Source organism: Narcine bancroftii, chromosome 2 (genome assembly GCF_036971445.1).
Source record: "Narcine bancroftii isolate sNarBan1 chromosome 2, sNarBan1.hap1, whole genome shotgun sequence".
NCBI lineage: Eukaryota > Metazoa > Chordata > Chondrichthyes > Torpediniformes > Narcinidae > Narcine > Narcine bancroftii.
Window position 1 is genome coordinate 187,043,063 of NC_091470.1, and position 14,845 is coordinate 187,057,907.

General features: G+C 45.7%; 2 protein-coding genes across 3 annotated transcripts in view; one reads left to right on the forward strand and one right to left on the reverse strand.

Annotated features, from left to right (window-relative positions):
- The window catches only part of LOC138754779 (cyclic AMP-dependent transcription factor ATF-6 beta-like), a 98,014-nt gene extending 95,699 nt beyond the window's left edge, over positions 1–2,315 (reverse strand). The window contains exon 1 of the mRNA XM_069919595.1: positions 2,119–2,315. The gene's annotated coding sequence lies outside the window, so the exon portion shown is untranslated. The remainder of the gene's footprint in view (positions 1–2,118) is intronic.
- The window catches only part of LOC138754780 (zinc-binding protein A33-like), a 28,921-nt gene continuing 14,308 nt past the window's right edge, over positions 233–14,845 (forward strand). Inside the window, exons 1-6 of one of the 2 annotated variants that reach the window (XM_069919598.1) lie at positions 233–814; positions 2,525–2,578; positions 3,804–3,899; positions 4,941–5,174; positions 11,939–11,961; positions 12,050–12,159. In XM_069919598.1, the coding sequence (XP_069775699.1) occupies positions 386–814; positions 2,525–2,578; positions 3,804–3,899; positions 4,941–5,174; positions 11,939–11,961; positions 12,050–12,159 (946 nt within the window). In that variant the 5' untranslated portion in view covers positions 233–385. The remainder of the gene's footprint in view (positions 815–2,524; positions 2,579–3,803; positions 3,900–4,940; positions 5,175–11,938; positions 11,962–12,049; positions 12,160–14,845) is intronic. The other variant, XM_069919599.1, reaches the window with a different exon arrangement.

Consider the following 14,845-nt stretch of genomic DNA (forward strand, 5'->3'; position numbering starts at 1 on the left):
CTGCAGGTTCAAAACTCTGCCGGTTCAAAACTCTGTAGGTTCAAAGTTACCATGAAAGGATTTAAGATTGTAGAAGGGTTTAGGTTTGGAGGTGGACAACTGTGGGTCGGTTTAAATTACAATGAAACTCGTTGGGAGGTTTGTAATGTTCTGGAGAGAGTTACAATTAACTTGATCCTGGAGGGAGTTGCCAGAGGAGGATCGAACGTTGTAGGAGGGTTTAGGTCTGGAGGTGTGAAAGCTTGGGTCGGTTAAGTCTCCCTGGGCGAGTTCGGGGGCGGACTCGCTGCGGGTGTGTCCAGTTTGGAAGGTCGGGCCGGTTTGGAGAGCTCTCTCTCCCTCTCTCCGCGCCGCCCCATTTCGTGCCGGGACAGCGCAGGGCAGGATGGCTGCGGGCTCCAGTTTGAGCTTGGGGGACGAGCTGAACTGCCCGATCTGCCTGGACCTCTTCGTCGACCCGGTGATGCTGGACTGCGGCCACGACTTCTGCCGTCAGTGCATCGTGCGGAGCTGGGAGAGGGAGGGGAGAGCCTCCTGCCCGGAGTGCGGCCAGCTTTCCCCCGACAAGAGCCTCAAGGCGAACCGCGCCCTCGGGGTGCTCGCCGGCAAGATCCGCGCCCTCCAGCCCCGCGCCGCTGAGGACTCCGGCAGCAAACCTCTCAGCCCCTTCTGCGACGAGCACCTGGAGGAGCTGAAGCTCTTCTGCGACACGGACAAGAAGCTCCTGTGCGTGATGTGCCTGGACCGGCGGGACGGCCGCAGCCACCGGGGGCACAATTTTATGCTGATGGGCGAGGCGGTGGAGATCCACAGGGTGAGGGGGGGGGGCAAGGTCGCCTGGGGCTAAACTGCACAGGGGGAGAGGGAAAGAGGAAGAGGGGAGGGGGAGAAAGGGGGGATGGGGAGAGAGAGGAGGGGGAGAGCAAGAGAGGGAGAGGGATGAGGACGGGAGAGAGAGAGGAGGAGGGAGAGAGAGAGAGGAGGAGGGAGAGAGAGAGGAGGGGGATGGAGGGGGAGAGAGAGCGAGAGGGAGGGGGTTGAGGAGGGGAGAGAGAGGAGGGGGAGGGAGGGACAGAGAGCAAGAGAGGGATGAGGAGGGGGAGGGAAGAGGGATGGGGAGAAAGAAGGGAGAGGGGAGAGATGGGAGATAGGGAAAGGGGGAGAGAGAAGGGAGGGGGAGAGATAGGGAGAGGGAGTGTCAGAGCCAGCACCACCAGGCTGAGGAACAGCTTCTTCCCACGGGTGGTGAGAACACTGAACGACCAAAGGAACTGCCCGTGCTGACCATCCGAGACTCTCATATTCACAAAGTGATATTTATTTATTTGTATAGATGAATACTTGTACTGTCTGTGTTGTGTCTGGTTCTGCGTCTGCATGCTTTGCACTGAGGACCGGAGAACACTGTTTCGTCAGGTTGTACAATCAGATGACAATATACTTGACTTGATATCTGGGGTTAGGGTGCAGGGTGCACATCTGGTGACATCCTTGAGTGGTAACAGGTAGTTCCATGGCACCTTGACTCCCCAAACTTCCTAAAGTCAAGTTTATTGTCATCTGATTGCACGTACGACCCATCGAAATATTGTTCTCCAGTGGAGGGTGATCATGCCTGGCCCTAAAGGAATCAATGTAGATGTTCGCATTTTAAGAAATTTTAGACATACAGCACGGTGAAGACCCATAATCCCATGGTGCCTAATTAACCTTTAACCCCCGTACGATTCGAAGGGCGGGAGGAAACCCACGTGGACATGGGGAGAACCTACAAACTCCTTGCACACAGCAGCGAATTCGAACCCCACTGACTGGTGTGGTAATAGCAATGCCCATTTGGTTAATGGTGTGTACACGTCCCCCACATTTATATTTAGTTGGTGGGTCAGAATGTGAAATTGCCAGATCCTTTTGTTCTACTGCACTCCTCAGTGCCCTACCATTCACCGTGTATGGTAGACGTCCTTCCAAAATGCAACACCTCACACTTATCTGCATTAATTTCCAGCTGCCACTTTTCAGCCCATTTTTCCAACTGGTCCAGGTTCCCCTGCAAGCTTTGAAAACCTTCCTCGCTGTCCGCAACGCCTCCAATAAATCTTAGTGTCATCTGCAAACCTGCTGATCCAATTCCACCACGTCACGATCCAGATCGTTTGATTGAGATGACTGATCATGCTGGTCTCAGCGCCGATCCCTGGGGCCCGCCACTAGTCAAGGGCCTCCAGTCTGAGAAGGCGTTGTCCACCACCGCTCTCTGGCTTCTCCTGTCCAGCCATTGTTGAATCCAGTTCGCTCCTAATACCATGAATACTGAGCATTTGAACACATTGGGAGGTAGAATAAGAAGATACAAAGCGCAAAGAGAGAGAACTGGGAGGACGGTTAGGAGCTTAGTTCATTGAAAATAAGAGAGCAGCTTGAGTTAGTTGTTCCAGGCTGCGTAAAAAGTGTCCAAGACCAAGGTCACGATGAAGCTTGGTGAAACCCTGGATTAACCACAGTTGGAACATTGTGTTCTCAGATTTCGGAAAAAGATGGAAAGATTTTCGAGAGAGCGCAGAAGAGATTGGCCAAGGTGAATCCAAATCTGAGGAACATATAGATGGAAGAATTTGGATTTGAAGATCTTGGTGTTGATGGAGGGTCTGTTTAACAGTGTGTAAGGTCCATGAACCCTTTGGAGCCCGTGTCCCTGTTTTCAGGGGCTACCAACAAGCGCATGTGCTCCGTGCCCCCCGTTTTCTGGGACTGGTTTATACCCAACCACCATCTGGTTCATACCCATGGACCCAGTCCGGAGTATATATATCATTAAAGGTTTAAAATGGAAGGGTGAAGGGCATCTACAAGAGGCGGTGATTCAAGAAAGGACCCCCACCACCCAGGCCATGCTCTCTTCACTCTGCCACCATCTTGCCTCTGCCTTACCACTAGTGAGTCCATCTATGGGGAAACGTTGCCATCGGAGAGCAGCAGCAGTCATCAAATAACCTCACACCCACCACAGGCTCTGTTCTCGCTGCTGCCATCAGGGAAGAGGTCTAGGGGCCATAAGACTCGCAGCCACCAGGTTCAAGAACAGCTGCTACCCCCTCCACCATCAGACCCCTCAACGACAAACTCACTCATTTAAGGACTCTGACTTGATTGATTTTCTCTTTGCTCTCCCTTTATTGCACGGTCAGTTTGTTGAGATTCGTTAAACTGTGTACAGATTATTTTTTGCGCTACCAATTCATAGTAATTCTGCCACGCCCGCCAGGGCTGTATGTGGTGTCATGCAGGTATTCAGACAAGAAATTTGGAGGCAGTGCGGGAGCCTGAAGGTGAACACACACAATGCAGCTTCTCCTCCTCTGCCATCAGATCTCTGAACCTACAATGAACCCCAGACATGACCTCACCTTCTCTTCTGCACTAATTTATTTATTTAAAATAAATGAATTTATAGCAATTTTTTGTACCTGTGATACCTGTGACGCTGCCATAAAACAACAAATTGTGCGACGTGTTCATGACAAAATATTCAGATTCTATAAGTGTCGAGAATGGAAAGTGTCTGATCCTGTCGGAAGCCACACAGAGCGCAGGTGATTCACAAAGGATTAAAAGTAGCCCGAGGGGAAAAATAACGGAACAGGTGGTTGGGGTCTGAAAGGCATTTCCGAGAGAGCCCAGTTGAGGCAGTTAAGAAATGTTTGAAGGGAAGTCAATGGTAGGGCTTTAAAAGAGGTGGGTGAGTAGGCCAGACAAGTATTCTTCTTTATGCTGTGACTTTGGGAATTGTCTGCTCTCTGTAGGAGAAGATGAGAGCCAATCTCCAATCGCTGAACCAGAAGAAGACCTCTGTGCAGAACGTCCTCCTCAAGCAGCAACAGAGCATCTCGGAGATCCAGGTATCTATAAGGGGGTGGGGGGGTGCGCATGTCTGCTGGGGGTGTGACTGTGAGTATGTGCGTGTGCTCGAGACAGTGAATTGGCGCATGGGAGGCGTGTGCCTTTGTGTGAGGATGTGCATGTGTGTGTGTGTGAGTGGGTGGGTTTGTGTGTATGTCCAGGTGTGTGTGTGTGTGAGGGTAGGTGTATGACTGGGTGTGTGTGTTTGTGTGAGAGAGGGTGTGTGTGTGTGTGAGAGAGAGAGAGAGGAAGGGTGTGTGTGTGAGAGAGGGTGTGTGTGTGAGAGAGGGTGTGTGTGTGAGAGAGGGTGTGTGTGTGAGAGAGGGTGTGTGTGTGAGAGAGGGTGTGTGTATGAGAGGGTATGTTTCTGTGAGTGTGTGTGAGAGGGTGTGTGTGAGAGTGTGTGTGAGAGTTTGTGTGTGTGAGAGGATATGTGTGTGAGAAGATATGTGTGTGAGAGGATATGTGTGTGAGGGAGTGTGTGAGAGTTTGTGTGTGAGTTTGTGTGTGTGTGAGAGGGTGTGTGTGAGAGGGTGTGTGTGTGAGAGGGTGTGTGTGAGAGGGTGTGTGTGAGAGGGTGTGTGTGTGAGAGGGTGTTTGTGTGAGAGGGTGTGTGTGTGAGAGGGTGTGTGTGTGAGAGGGTGTGTGTGAGAGGGTGTGTGTGCGAGGGTGTGTGTGAGAGGGTGTGTGTGAGGGTGTGTGTGTGAGGGTGTGTGTGTGAGGGTGTGTGTGTGCGAGGGTGTGTGTGTGCGAGGGTGTGTGTGCGAGGGTGTGTGTGAGGGTGTGTGTGTGAGGGTGGGTGTGTGTGAGGGTGGGTGTGTGTGAGGGTGGGTGAGTGTGTGTGAGGGTGGGTGGGTGTGTGTGAGGGTGGGTGGGTGTGTGTGAGGGTGGGTGGGTGTGTGTGAGGGTGGGTGTGTGTGAGGGTGTGTGTATAGAAAGGTATGAAAGCAATGGGAATCAGGTCACGTTTCTGCACATGTGCAGGAGGAGGGGGACCTCAGGCTGTATGAATCACCAGCTGATCCGCTTTGCCTGTTCAGGAACAGTCCAACAACCTACAGAAACACATCACATCGGAATTTGCAAAGCTTCGCACTGTCCTGGATGAGAAGGAAAGCTTGCTGGTCAAGGAACTGGCTGACCAGGAGGGTGATATCCTGAAGAAGATGGAAACCAACCTCCAGGATATTCAGGAGCACCTGAAAGAGACAGAGGAGAAATTGTCCAACGTCCAGGCTCAGTTGTCCCAACAAGATGCCTTCATCATACTGAAGGTAAGCAGAAGATTGAGATGGGTTATGGTCTTTCTCTGGCTATTCGAGGTCCACATTCTTGGGCAGGATATTCAAGAGAGTGAAGCAGGCATTAGATAATTACAGAACAGAAACAGGCCCCTTCGGCCCTTCTAGTTGGTGCTGAAACATTTTATTTCTGCCTAGTCCCACTGAGCTGCACCCAGTCCATACCCATCCCATTCACGTATCTGCCCAAATTCTTCTTAAATGTTAAAATTGAGCCGCATTCACCACTTCCACACTCCCACCACTCTCTGCATGAAGATGTTCCCCCTCAGGTTCCCCCTAAACTTTTCCCCTTTCACTCTTTCCTCTGGTTTATATCTCACCTACCCCCAGTGGAAAAAAAGCTGACCTACATTTACTGTCTATCCCCTTCATAATTTTAAACACCTCTATCAAATCTCCCCTCAATCTTCTCTGCTCCAGGGAATGAAGTCCTCACCCTTTTTTTGAATTTGGGCATACAGCACAGTAACAGGCCTTTTCGGCCCACGAGTCCGTGCTGCCCAATTTACATCCCTGGCACATTTTGAATGGTGGTAGGAAACCAGAGCCCCCAGGGAAAACCCAAGTAGGCACAGGGAAAACGTACAAACTCCTAATAGACAGTGCAGGATTTGAACCCCTGTTCCCAATCACTGGCGTTGAAAAGGCGTGGTGCTAACCGCTACGCCAACCTTGCCAGTCTGTTTAACCATTCCCTGTAACTCAGTTCCTGAAGTCCGGGCAACATCCTGGAAAATCTTCTCTGCCCTCTTTCTGTCTTATTGATATCTTTCCGGTAGTTCGGTTACCAAAACTACACACAATTCTCCAAATTTGGCCTCACCAATGTCTTGTACAACTTTAATATAACATCCCAACTCCTGTGCTCAATACTTTGATTTATGAAGGCCAATATGCCAAAAGCTCTCTTTACAACCCTGTGTGCCTGTGATGCCACTTTCAGGGAATTATGAATCTGAATTCCGAGATCCCTCTCTTCTCCTGCACTCCTCAGTGCCCGACCATTCACTGTGTATGTCCTTTCTTGGTTTGTCCTTCCAAAATGCAACACCTCACACTTCCATCTACCACTTTTCACCCCATTTTTCTGGCTGGTCCAGATCCCTCTGCAAGCTTTGAAAACCTTCTTCATTGCCCACAACACTTCCAATCTTAGTGTCAACTGCAAACGTGCTGATCCAATTCACCACCTTATCATCCAGATCATTGATATAGACAACAAACACCAATCCCTGAGGCCCACCACTGGTCACAGGCCTCCAGTCTGAGAAGCAATCATCCCCCACCACACTCTGGCTTCTCCCATCCAGCCATTGTCGAATCCAGTTCACGACTTCACCATCAATACTGAGCGTCTGAACATTCCTGACTAACCTCCCATGTGGGGCCTTGTCAAAGTCCTCACTAAAGTCCATGTGATCCTCAACCTTTCCACTCACATCCCACTTTAAGCAAACCCTATGCCATAGGTGCTCTGTGTTTTTTTTTTAAACTTTATTTAAGATTTTATAACATGAATAACATATAGAATTACATTAAAAAAAATTAAGAACAAAATAATAAAATTACAATACAGTATCAGTAATCTAAATAAACTATACCCTCCCCAATAATTATTACACATTAATAACCCAACTCAAATTAGTCCAACCCCCCCTTTCCCCCCAAAATAAAGAGTGAAGAATTAATAAAGTTAATAATATATGTGAGAAAAAAAACCCACTTACAAAAAAAACAAAAACATAACCGATTAAAATACTAACAAAAAGAAAAGTAATTAATACTAAGATATCAGACTTAAAAAACATTTAAATCAAACTTAAATGCATATATTTAACAAACAGAGTTCAGATGAAACATATATTTAACTCAAACTTAATATAAAAAATTAGTAAAGTTATTAACATTGTCTATCAAAAATTCTTAAACAATAATCAATTCTTAAAAAAAAATTGTAGCATGAAAAAAAAACTTTCTCTATAGAGATAAATCTTCACCAAATATCAACTAACTTCACATCAATCATCATATTAGTCACATAAACCATCATCTTAAAACAAAATTCAAACCTCATTAAACATTGTACAATTCAATTTTAGTACTCCCACCATTTTTCCCTTTTACTCTTGAATAGTTATCCAATAAAAGCTCCAATACCACATTTAAATATCCCCAATCATTATGTTAAAATTCAGATATCCAAATAATAAAAACACATCTACAACGAAATCTATATCTTCAACAAATGGAGCATAAACCACAAACAAAATTCAAGCCTCATTATATACACCAGAATTACCACTCCTTTCACCTTAAAGTTAAAGAAAAAATATTAAAAAAAACTTATCCATTCCATTCACATTTAAATTTCAAATATTCCTTATCTACTGAATTATCTTTACAAAAAAAAACCACATCAATTTTTAGTTTTTGAAACAATCAAATACTTTCTTATGCTTTTTTTTAATAAACACAAAAAAAAACCTTCACTCTTTAATCTAATAATACAAAAAAAGGAAAAAAAAAACGGGTAGGAGGTTAAAAATACCCCCTCCCGTCTAAACCACGCAATGCGGTAACTCCCAAAAAAAAATGGGTGTGAGATAACTCACACGTAGCAGATGACTTTCAGGGAATAGTGCCCATCCAGTTCTCTCCCCCAACTCTCACTTCATCTTAAACTAACATCATCATTATTTAATATTCCTTTTTTTTTAAAAAAAAACATTAGAAAAAAAAAGAACAACTCTTCTTTTAATCAGCTCCAACTGCCAAGTCACCATTACAACCATTCCTTCTTGGAGCACGGCTCTTTTCTTCCATCTCTTGTCTCCTTAGAGATCGCGGCGGACTACGTCTCTGTTGAAACTGAGTCATTGGCAGCTCTTGAGCAAATGCTATAGCTTCCTTTGGAGAATCAAAGAACTTTGGTTGGTAACCATCTTGAAAAACCTTCAAAACAGCTGGATATCTAAAGGTTGCCTTATAACCTTTCTTCCACAACTCTTTAGCAGAGTTGAATTCCCGTCGTTGGAACATAACTTCTTGACTCAAATCCGCATAGAAGAAAACTCAATTATTTTGAATCATCAAGGGTGATTTTCTCTGTTGTGCATTTCTAATAGCCACTCGTAAAATTATTTCTCTGTCGTAATAATTCAAGCAACGAACCAAAACAGGTCTTGGACTTTGACCTGAAATAGGTCTTCTACGCAAGGCTCTGTGAGCACGTTCCAGTATTATACCTTCCGGGAAATGTTCTTTATCCAGCACCTGCGGAATCCATTCAGTAAAAAATTTTCTTGGGTCTGGTCCCTCCATTCCTCCGGCAAACCAATAATCTTTATATTGTTCCGTCTGGATTGGTTTTCCAAATAATCAATCTTTTTCACCAAATTTTTATTTTGAGTTTGTAAGTCTTCGACCATTTTGGTCACATCTGAAACTTGATCTCGTATTTCGTCTATATCTTCTTCACACGAATTAAATTTATCTCTCACTTCAAGCTTAAAAGCTCCAAACTCAGCCATCTGTTGAGAATTTATTTCCATCAGAGTATTGAACCTAGTACCAAGTTCAGTCATAATCTTAGATAATCCCTGCATTGTATAAGATCATTTAGATTCAAGATTCACAAGAATCTTTTCAATTGGAAGAGATTTTGGCTCAACAGATTCCTGCTTCTTCTGCATAACCAAAGGGTCTTCTGTTGCTTCCTTCATTCTGGTTGCCTGGTGCTCTGTGTTTAGAAAAGGATTGCTTAAGGTGGGATATGAGTGGGAAGGGAAGGTTGAGAACCGCTGCTCTAGACCCAATTGTAACTGAAATATTTTGCTTGAGAAAAATTGTCATTGGCCCATTTCCTTTGGAGTTATGAAACCATGCACATAACGAGTCAATGAGGGACGATTAAAACAGTGGTTTTCAAACTTTTTCTTTCCACGCATATCCCTTACAGAGCACTGATGGCATCGGGATTACTTAAAGTGGGATGTGAGTGGAAAGAAAAAGGTTGAGAACCACTGGTGAACACGATATACGCAGATTAATATGCACAGTTTACACATGAGGTGCATCCTACTATGTTGTTAAACCTTAGTCCCTGCAGATTTGGGTGGGAAATAAGCTTAAGATGGACAAGATCTCTGTTAGGTTAACAGAGCTGGGGCTTTTCACTTTGGAGTGAAGAAGGATGAGAGGTGGCTTAATAGAGGTCGACAAGGTTATGAGAGGCATAGATAAAGTGGACAGGCAGCATCTTTTTTCCCTGGGGCAAGAGCGGCAAACACCAGAGGACATCTGTTGAAGGTGAGGGGAGTAAAATTTAGCGGAGACGTCGAGGGCAGGTTATTTCCCCACAGAGTTGTGGGTGCCTAGAATGCATTACCGGAGGCTGGTGTCATAGAGACATTTGGAAGACTCTTGGACGGTGGTGTGGATGCAAGAAAAAGAGAGGAATATGGGCCTGAGGTAGGAAAGGGTTAGATGGCCGAGTAAGTCGGTATAACATTATGGGCCAAAGGGCCTGCATGGTGCTGGAATGTTTTATTTGCTTGGAACCTCGGCAGAGGATCTGAGGAGGTCAACGGTTAACCCTTCCAGAGCCAATTATTTCAGTAGGTGCGCAAAGGTTTATCCGAATTGGTATCCGAAGTGGGTGCGCAAACCCCTTGGGAACCCCCTGTCAGCTACTCCCGTCAGAGAGGAAATGTGGGAGTTGATCGGGAGAAGGGGCGGAGCTGGGGGGCAGGAGATTTCATATTTATTGTCAGAGTACATACGAGGTGTCCCATACAATCCTGAGATTCTTGTTCCCGGGGGCTCGGCAGAGTTGCATTAAAAAAAAACTGTAAACAAATAACTATTAACGAATATGAACAAAATCTGCAATGTGGAGAGAACAAAAAAGAAAATCAATAAAGTGTACAAGATAAAGCTCAGGTGTTAATGGTAAATGTGTTTTTATGATGTGTTCCAAAAACCTGCCCACATCGTTCCAAAATGATGTCACCTTTGGTACACGACCAGGTAGATCGTATAAACGTACTAATTTCTGTGCCACATCTAAAACATAAATTTGGATTAAATTTATTTATGTGTAGTTAAATATAATTGATGTATAAATTTATAATTAACTGATCTACAGTGAGCATTAATCATATCCCTTGTTCGGTCCCAACAAATGTCAGAAAAGGATCCATTTCAGTTCCCAAATCTGATTTCCACCTTATTCAAATCTGATTTCTGGACATTCCTCCTAAAGTAAAAGGCACAGTTTGGAAATGAGTTTCTTTGTAATCCCCTCATGAATCTCAATCTCCAATCCGGCGATCTGCGGCAGAATTAATTCTGGGCCCAATATGTCCCTCAGAGAGGAGAAGAAGGTATTTTGTGAAATCCCCCATTTATTTTTAATTTGATCACCCCCCCACCCTCTGCCTTTGCTCACAACTGTCTCCCAAATATTGAATCCCACACTGGAACTAAATGTTTATTGTCATGTGGGATTGGTAAGAGTCTGCCCTGAGGTTTTCCTTTTGGGAAATGTACATTTGGAAACTCCCCCCCCCTCCCACAATTGAAGTTGTCAAAATATTGGTTAAAATGTTTTAAAGTCACATTGGCGGTGGCCAGGAGATGCATAGCAATCACATTGAATCCTGTTTTAAAATTGATTGTTGGGAGATGTAAAATTGTGTTCCCTTTGAAAAGGTGACTTATTAGAAAAGGGTATGATACTATTTCAAAATTGGAAACCATATTGAGATATTATGGGTTTGGATATTTGTTTTCTCTTCTACACCCCACCAACACTTTTCTTCTTTAATCTTAATGGTTGAACCTTATCATGTTGGTTTAATTCCATGATAATATCCTGTCTTTCTTTTTTTATGGGGGGGGGGGGAATGTGGGGTGTAGTTATCATAGGAGCTTTGCACATATATTTATTTGTTTTTATTTTACACTTTTTTCTCTTTTTTTCATCTTTATGTACAGCACAATCATTTTTTATTCTTATTTTGATAACTGTATTGTTTGAGTATGAATCTATATTGTACTGTATACAAAACTATAAATAACATTTAATAAAGTGAGTCCCTGATCGAGTTTTTCGTTGAAGAGTCTGATGGTGGAGGGGGAGCAGCTGGTCCTGAACCTGGTGGGTGCGAGTCTTGTGGCCCCGACACCTCTTTCCTGATGGCAGCAGTGAGTGCCGGATGGCGCGGGCCCTTGATGATCGCTGCTGCCCTCCGACGGCAGTGCTCCCCGTCGACGTTCTCGATGGCGGGGAGGAGTTTTTCCTTGCGACGTCCTGGGCTGCGCCCGCTACCTTTTTGCAGGGCTTTACGCACAGGGGTATTGGCGTTTCCCCCGTACCAGACCTTGATGCAGCCGCCAGTCAGCACACTTTCCACCGCACCTCTGTAGAAATTAGCCAGGGTTTCCAGTGCTGTACCGAACCTTCGCAAACTCCTGAGGAAGTAGAGGCGCTGACGGGCCGCCTTCCCGATGCCATTGGGGTGTTAGATCCAGGAAAGATCCTCCGAGATAGTGACTCTCAAGGAACAGAGAGAGATAGTGCTAGGGATATGGGAAGAGGAAAGATGGGGGGGGGGGGTGGGGGCGCTAACGGAGACTGGTGAGGTTGAGGCGAGTGGCATCTGGTTGGAAGGTGCCAGAATACGAGGCCCTCCCTTCTCTAATGATTGTTCTCGTGTTTTGTTTACTTTCAGGAGGATCCGGACAAGGGAAAGAGGTAGGGGCATGTCCTTCATTGAAATAAGTGTACATCCTCATTTCGCGGTCTGAGCTCGGTCACCAATGCCTCGCCTTTCCATCAATAGTGACAGCAATTTTCAGACGATCGTTGCAGAGGGCAAGCTCCCACTGGGCTCTTTCAAAGGACCCATCCAGTACCGAGTGTGGAGGGACATCATGGAAGTTATCCACCCAGGTAAGGCCAAATCGAATTCACTTCAGTGCATGTTACCAGGGCCACCCCACCGGCTGCCGTGGTATCGAGATCAATTGGGGAATTTAAACCTGCTTCATTAAGCTGGTTGGTTTTTGAGAAAGCAGAACTAACAAAATGAAATCTGCCTCCCTCACCTGGTCCAACGTTCATGGCCCTCAGAAATAATCGGCAAACTCGGCCGCAACGAAATTAAGAATAAAAGCCATTGCCACATCCGATCCTCGCTTAGCCCCCTCTTGGTGCGGGGCTTTCCTTCGACTATTCCCTCTGCCGCATCCAGCTCACGAACCGGGTTCCGGCTTCTGAGAGCCATCTCACAGACTGGGCTTTCGCCGAATCTTCGAGCCGTCATCGCCCTTAGGTAGGCTCTGTTCCACGAAGGGAACAGATCTACGAGAAATGGCGGCACGGTCTGATGCCGCCAGAGGGGAGCAGCCTTCTGGGTCTTCAGTGTTAAGCCATTCCACACCGTCGTGTAACCTGCAAACCCATTATTTTTGGAAATGAAGTTTTTCCGCAGAGGATGCACTTGTACACATAGACACTAAATCCAGTAATCGAGCAAATTAATCATTCCATTGATGGTTCATTGTGAATAAGATGTTTCCCTTGCTAGGTGAATCCAGGACAAGGCGGCCCAGTCTTAGCATTTAAAATGGAGATGAGGAGAAATTTCTTTAGCCAGAGGGTTGTGGATTTGTGGGATTCGTTGGCCCCGGCAGCTGTGGAGGCCTGATCACTGGGAGAGATCGATAGGTATCCAGTTAGTTGGGGGATCAGGGGACATGGGGGAAAGGGCCGGAGTTTGGAATGGTTTTAGCTTCGGGTGGAGTGGCGGGACAGGCTCAAGGGGTCGAACAGTCCCTTTATCTTGTGAGGTGACCTTTATGGAGACAAAGCTCTGTCTCCAAACTAGCAGGTCAAGTTGGAGTGCCCGCGAGGTACATGGGCGTGGACCACAGAGTACCCCGACGTGATCTGTAATCTCCTTTCCCAACATATCCACCACTCTCCTCTAATCATCAGGCTGAGGGGAGGGGTGGTGGGGGAATCAATCCTGCTTCAAGGAAGCGCTCAGAGGGCTTTGGCCAGAGCAGAGCCAGGCAAACCATAGAACACTCCAGCACAGTGTAGGACTTTTGACCCCCAATGTTGTTCTAGCCTTCATATACCAACCAAAATAAAGGCAAGCTCAGCCCTTCCTACCTCGTAACCTCAAATTTATTTTTAGACATAAAGCACGGGTAACAGGCCGTTTTGACCCACGAGTTTGTGTTGCCCAATTAACCTACACGCCCGACAGTGGGAGGAAACTGGAGCCCCCGGGGGAAACCCCATGCAAACGGGATAACTTACGAAAACTCCTGACAGATGGTGCTGGAGTCAAATGCCGGTCCCGATCGTTGGCACTGTAACAGTGTTGTGCTAACAGCTATGTGCAGCGCCACATTTCTGGAAGGATAGCATTTAAAAGCAGGGATGTAATGTTGCCATTTGGCTGCAACTTGTGTCAGGCAACACCTCTTTTTGTCCGCAGTTAAATGTTGGCATCGATCCGACAATGTGTAAAATTAGTTCACGCAAAAATCCTGGAGAAACTCAGCGAGTCACATAATGTTCTTTATGTATTATGACCTTGACCAGCTGCATTAGAAATTCACCTAGACAACGGTATCTTCAAAACAATAATTTTTACTAATAACTAATGTTATGGGCCCAGAGGACCCCAAAACCCAGCAACAATAGAAATTCACCAAGACAAATGGTTACTTAAACAAAACTTGCTTTTAATTATCTTTAAACATGAAAATAGGATCAAACTTTAACTTATTACCATTAACTTAACCGCTTTCTAATTCTAAGTGCACGTGCATGTCATGTGTGTGTAAGTTCAGAAAGGTTCTTTGATTCACAGCCCAATCTCACTCCTCCAAGTTCACCGGTTGCAGGTAATTCTTATATTGTGCACAGAATTTAACATTTATGAATCTTCACCAGGCTTTGGTGCTTGAAAAGTAAATGGTTTCCACTCAGGAAGGTTTTCAGAGAGAGAGAGAGATTTTTTGCTCATTGAACACAAACTGATTCCTTCCGATCAGCCACTTCAGTGTCTTGCTGAAGAAACTTTCCCCATCAGGGTTTTCCAGATGACAACCTCCTTATTTCAGGTCACCACAGAGTTCCTTTTTATTTCCCTTATTTCAAGTGAAACATTATACAGCCAGCCACCTCCTCTTGTATGGACCACAAGGGCTTTGAACAGGCTGAACTAAGAACTCACAACCTGTCTTCAAAATGGGGTTTTTCCAAAAACTTGCCAGCTTGTCCTGTTCCAGTCCCAGCTGCTGCTGCTGCTGAACCGTAGAACTGAATTCTCACTCTGAGAAAACCACATGATCCTCTTAGAACAGCACTCTGCTCTCAGACCCGTTCTTAGAACAGCACTCTGCTCTCAGACCCGTCCAGACCCGTTCTTCCGAGTTTGTTCGTCTGTTGCTTTCCAAAACAATAATCCATTACTCCACAGCATGTCCAATTAATACCTACTTGTGAAGTCCTTATAGGCATCCTTCAAAGATTTTGCAAAGGTACTCGGAGCCTGGACTGACTGGCTTGAGCAGAGCTCTAGCATTTTAAATGAGTTCTGTGTTGAAGTATTTGTATT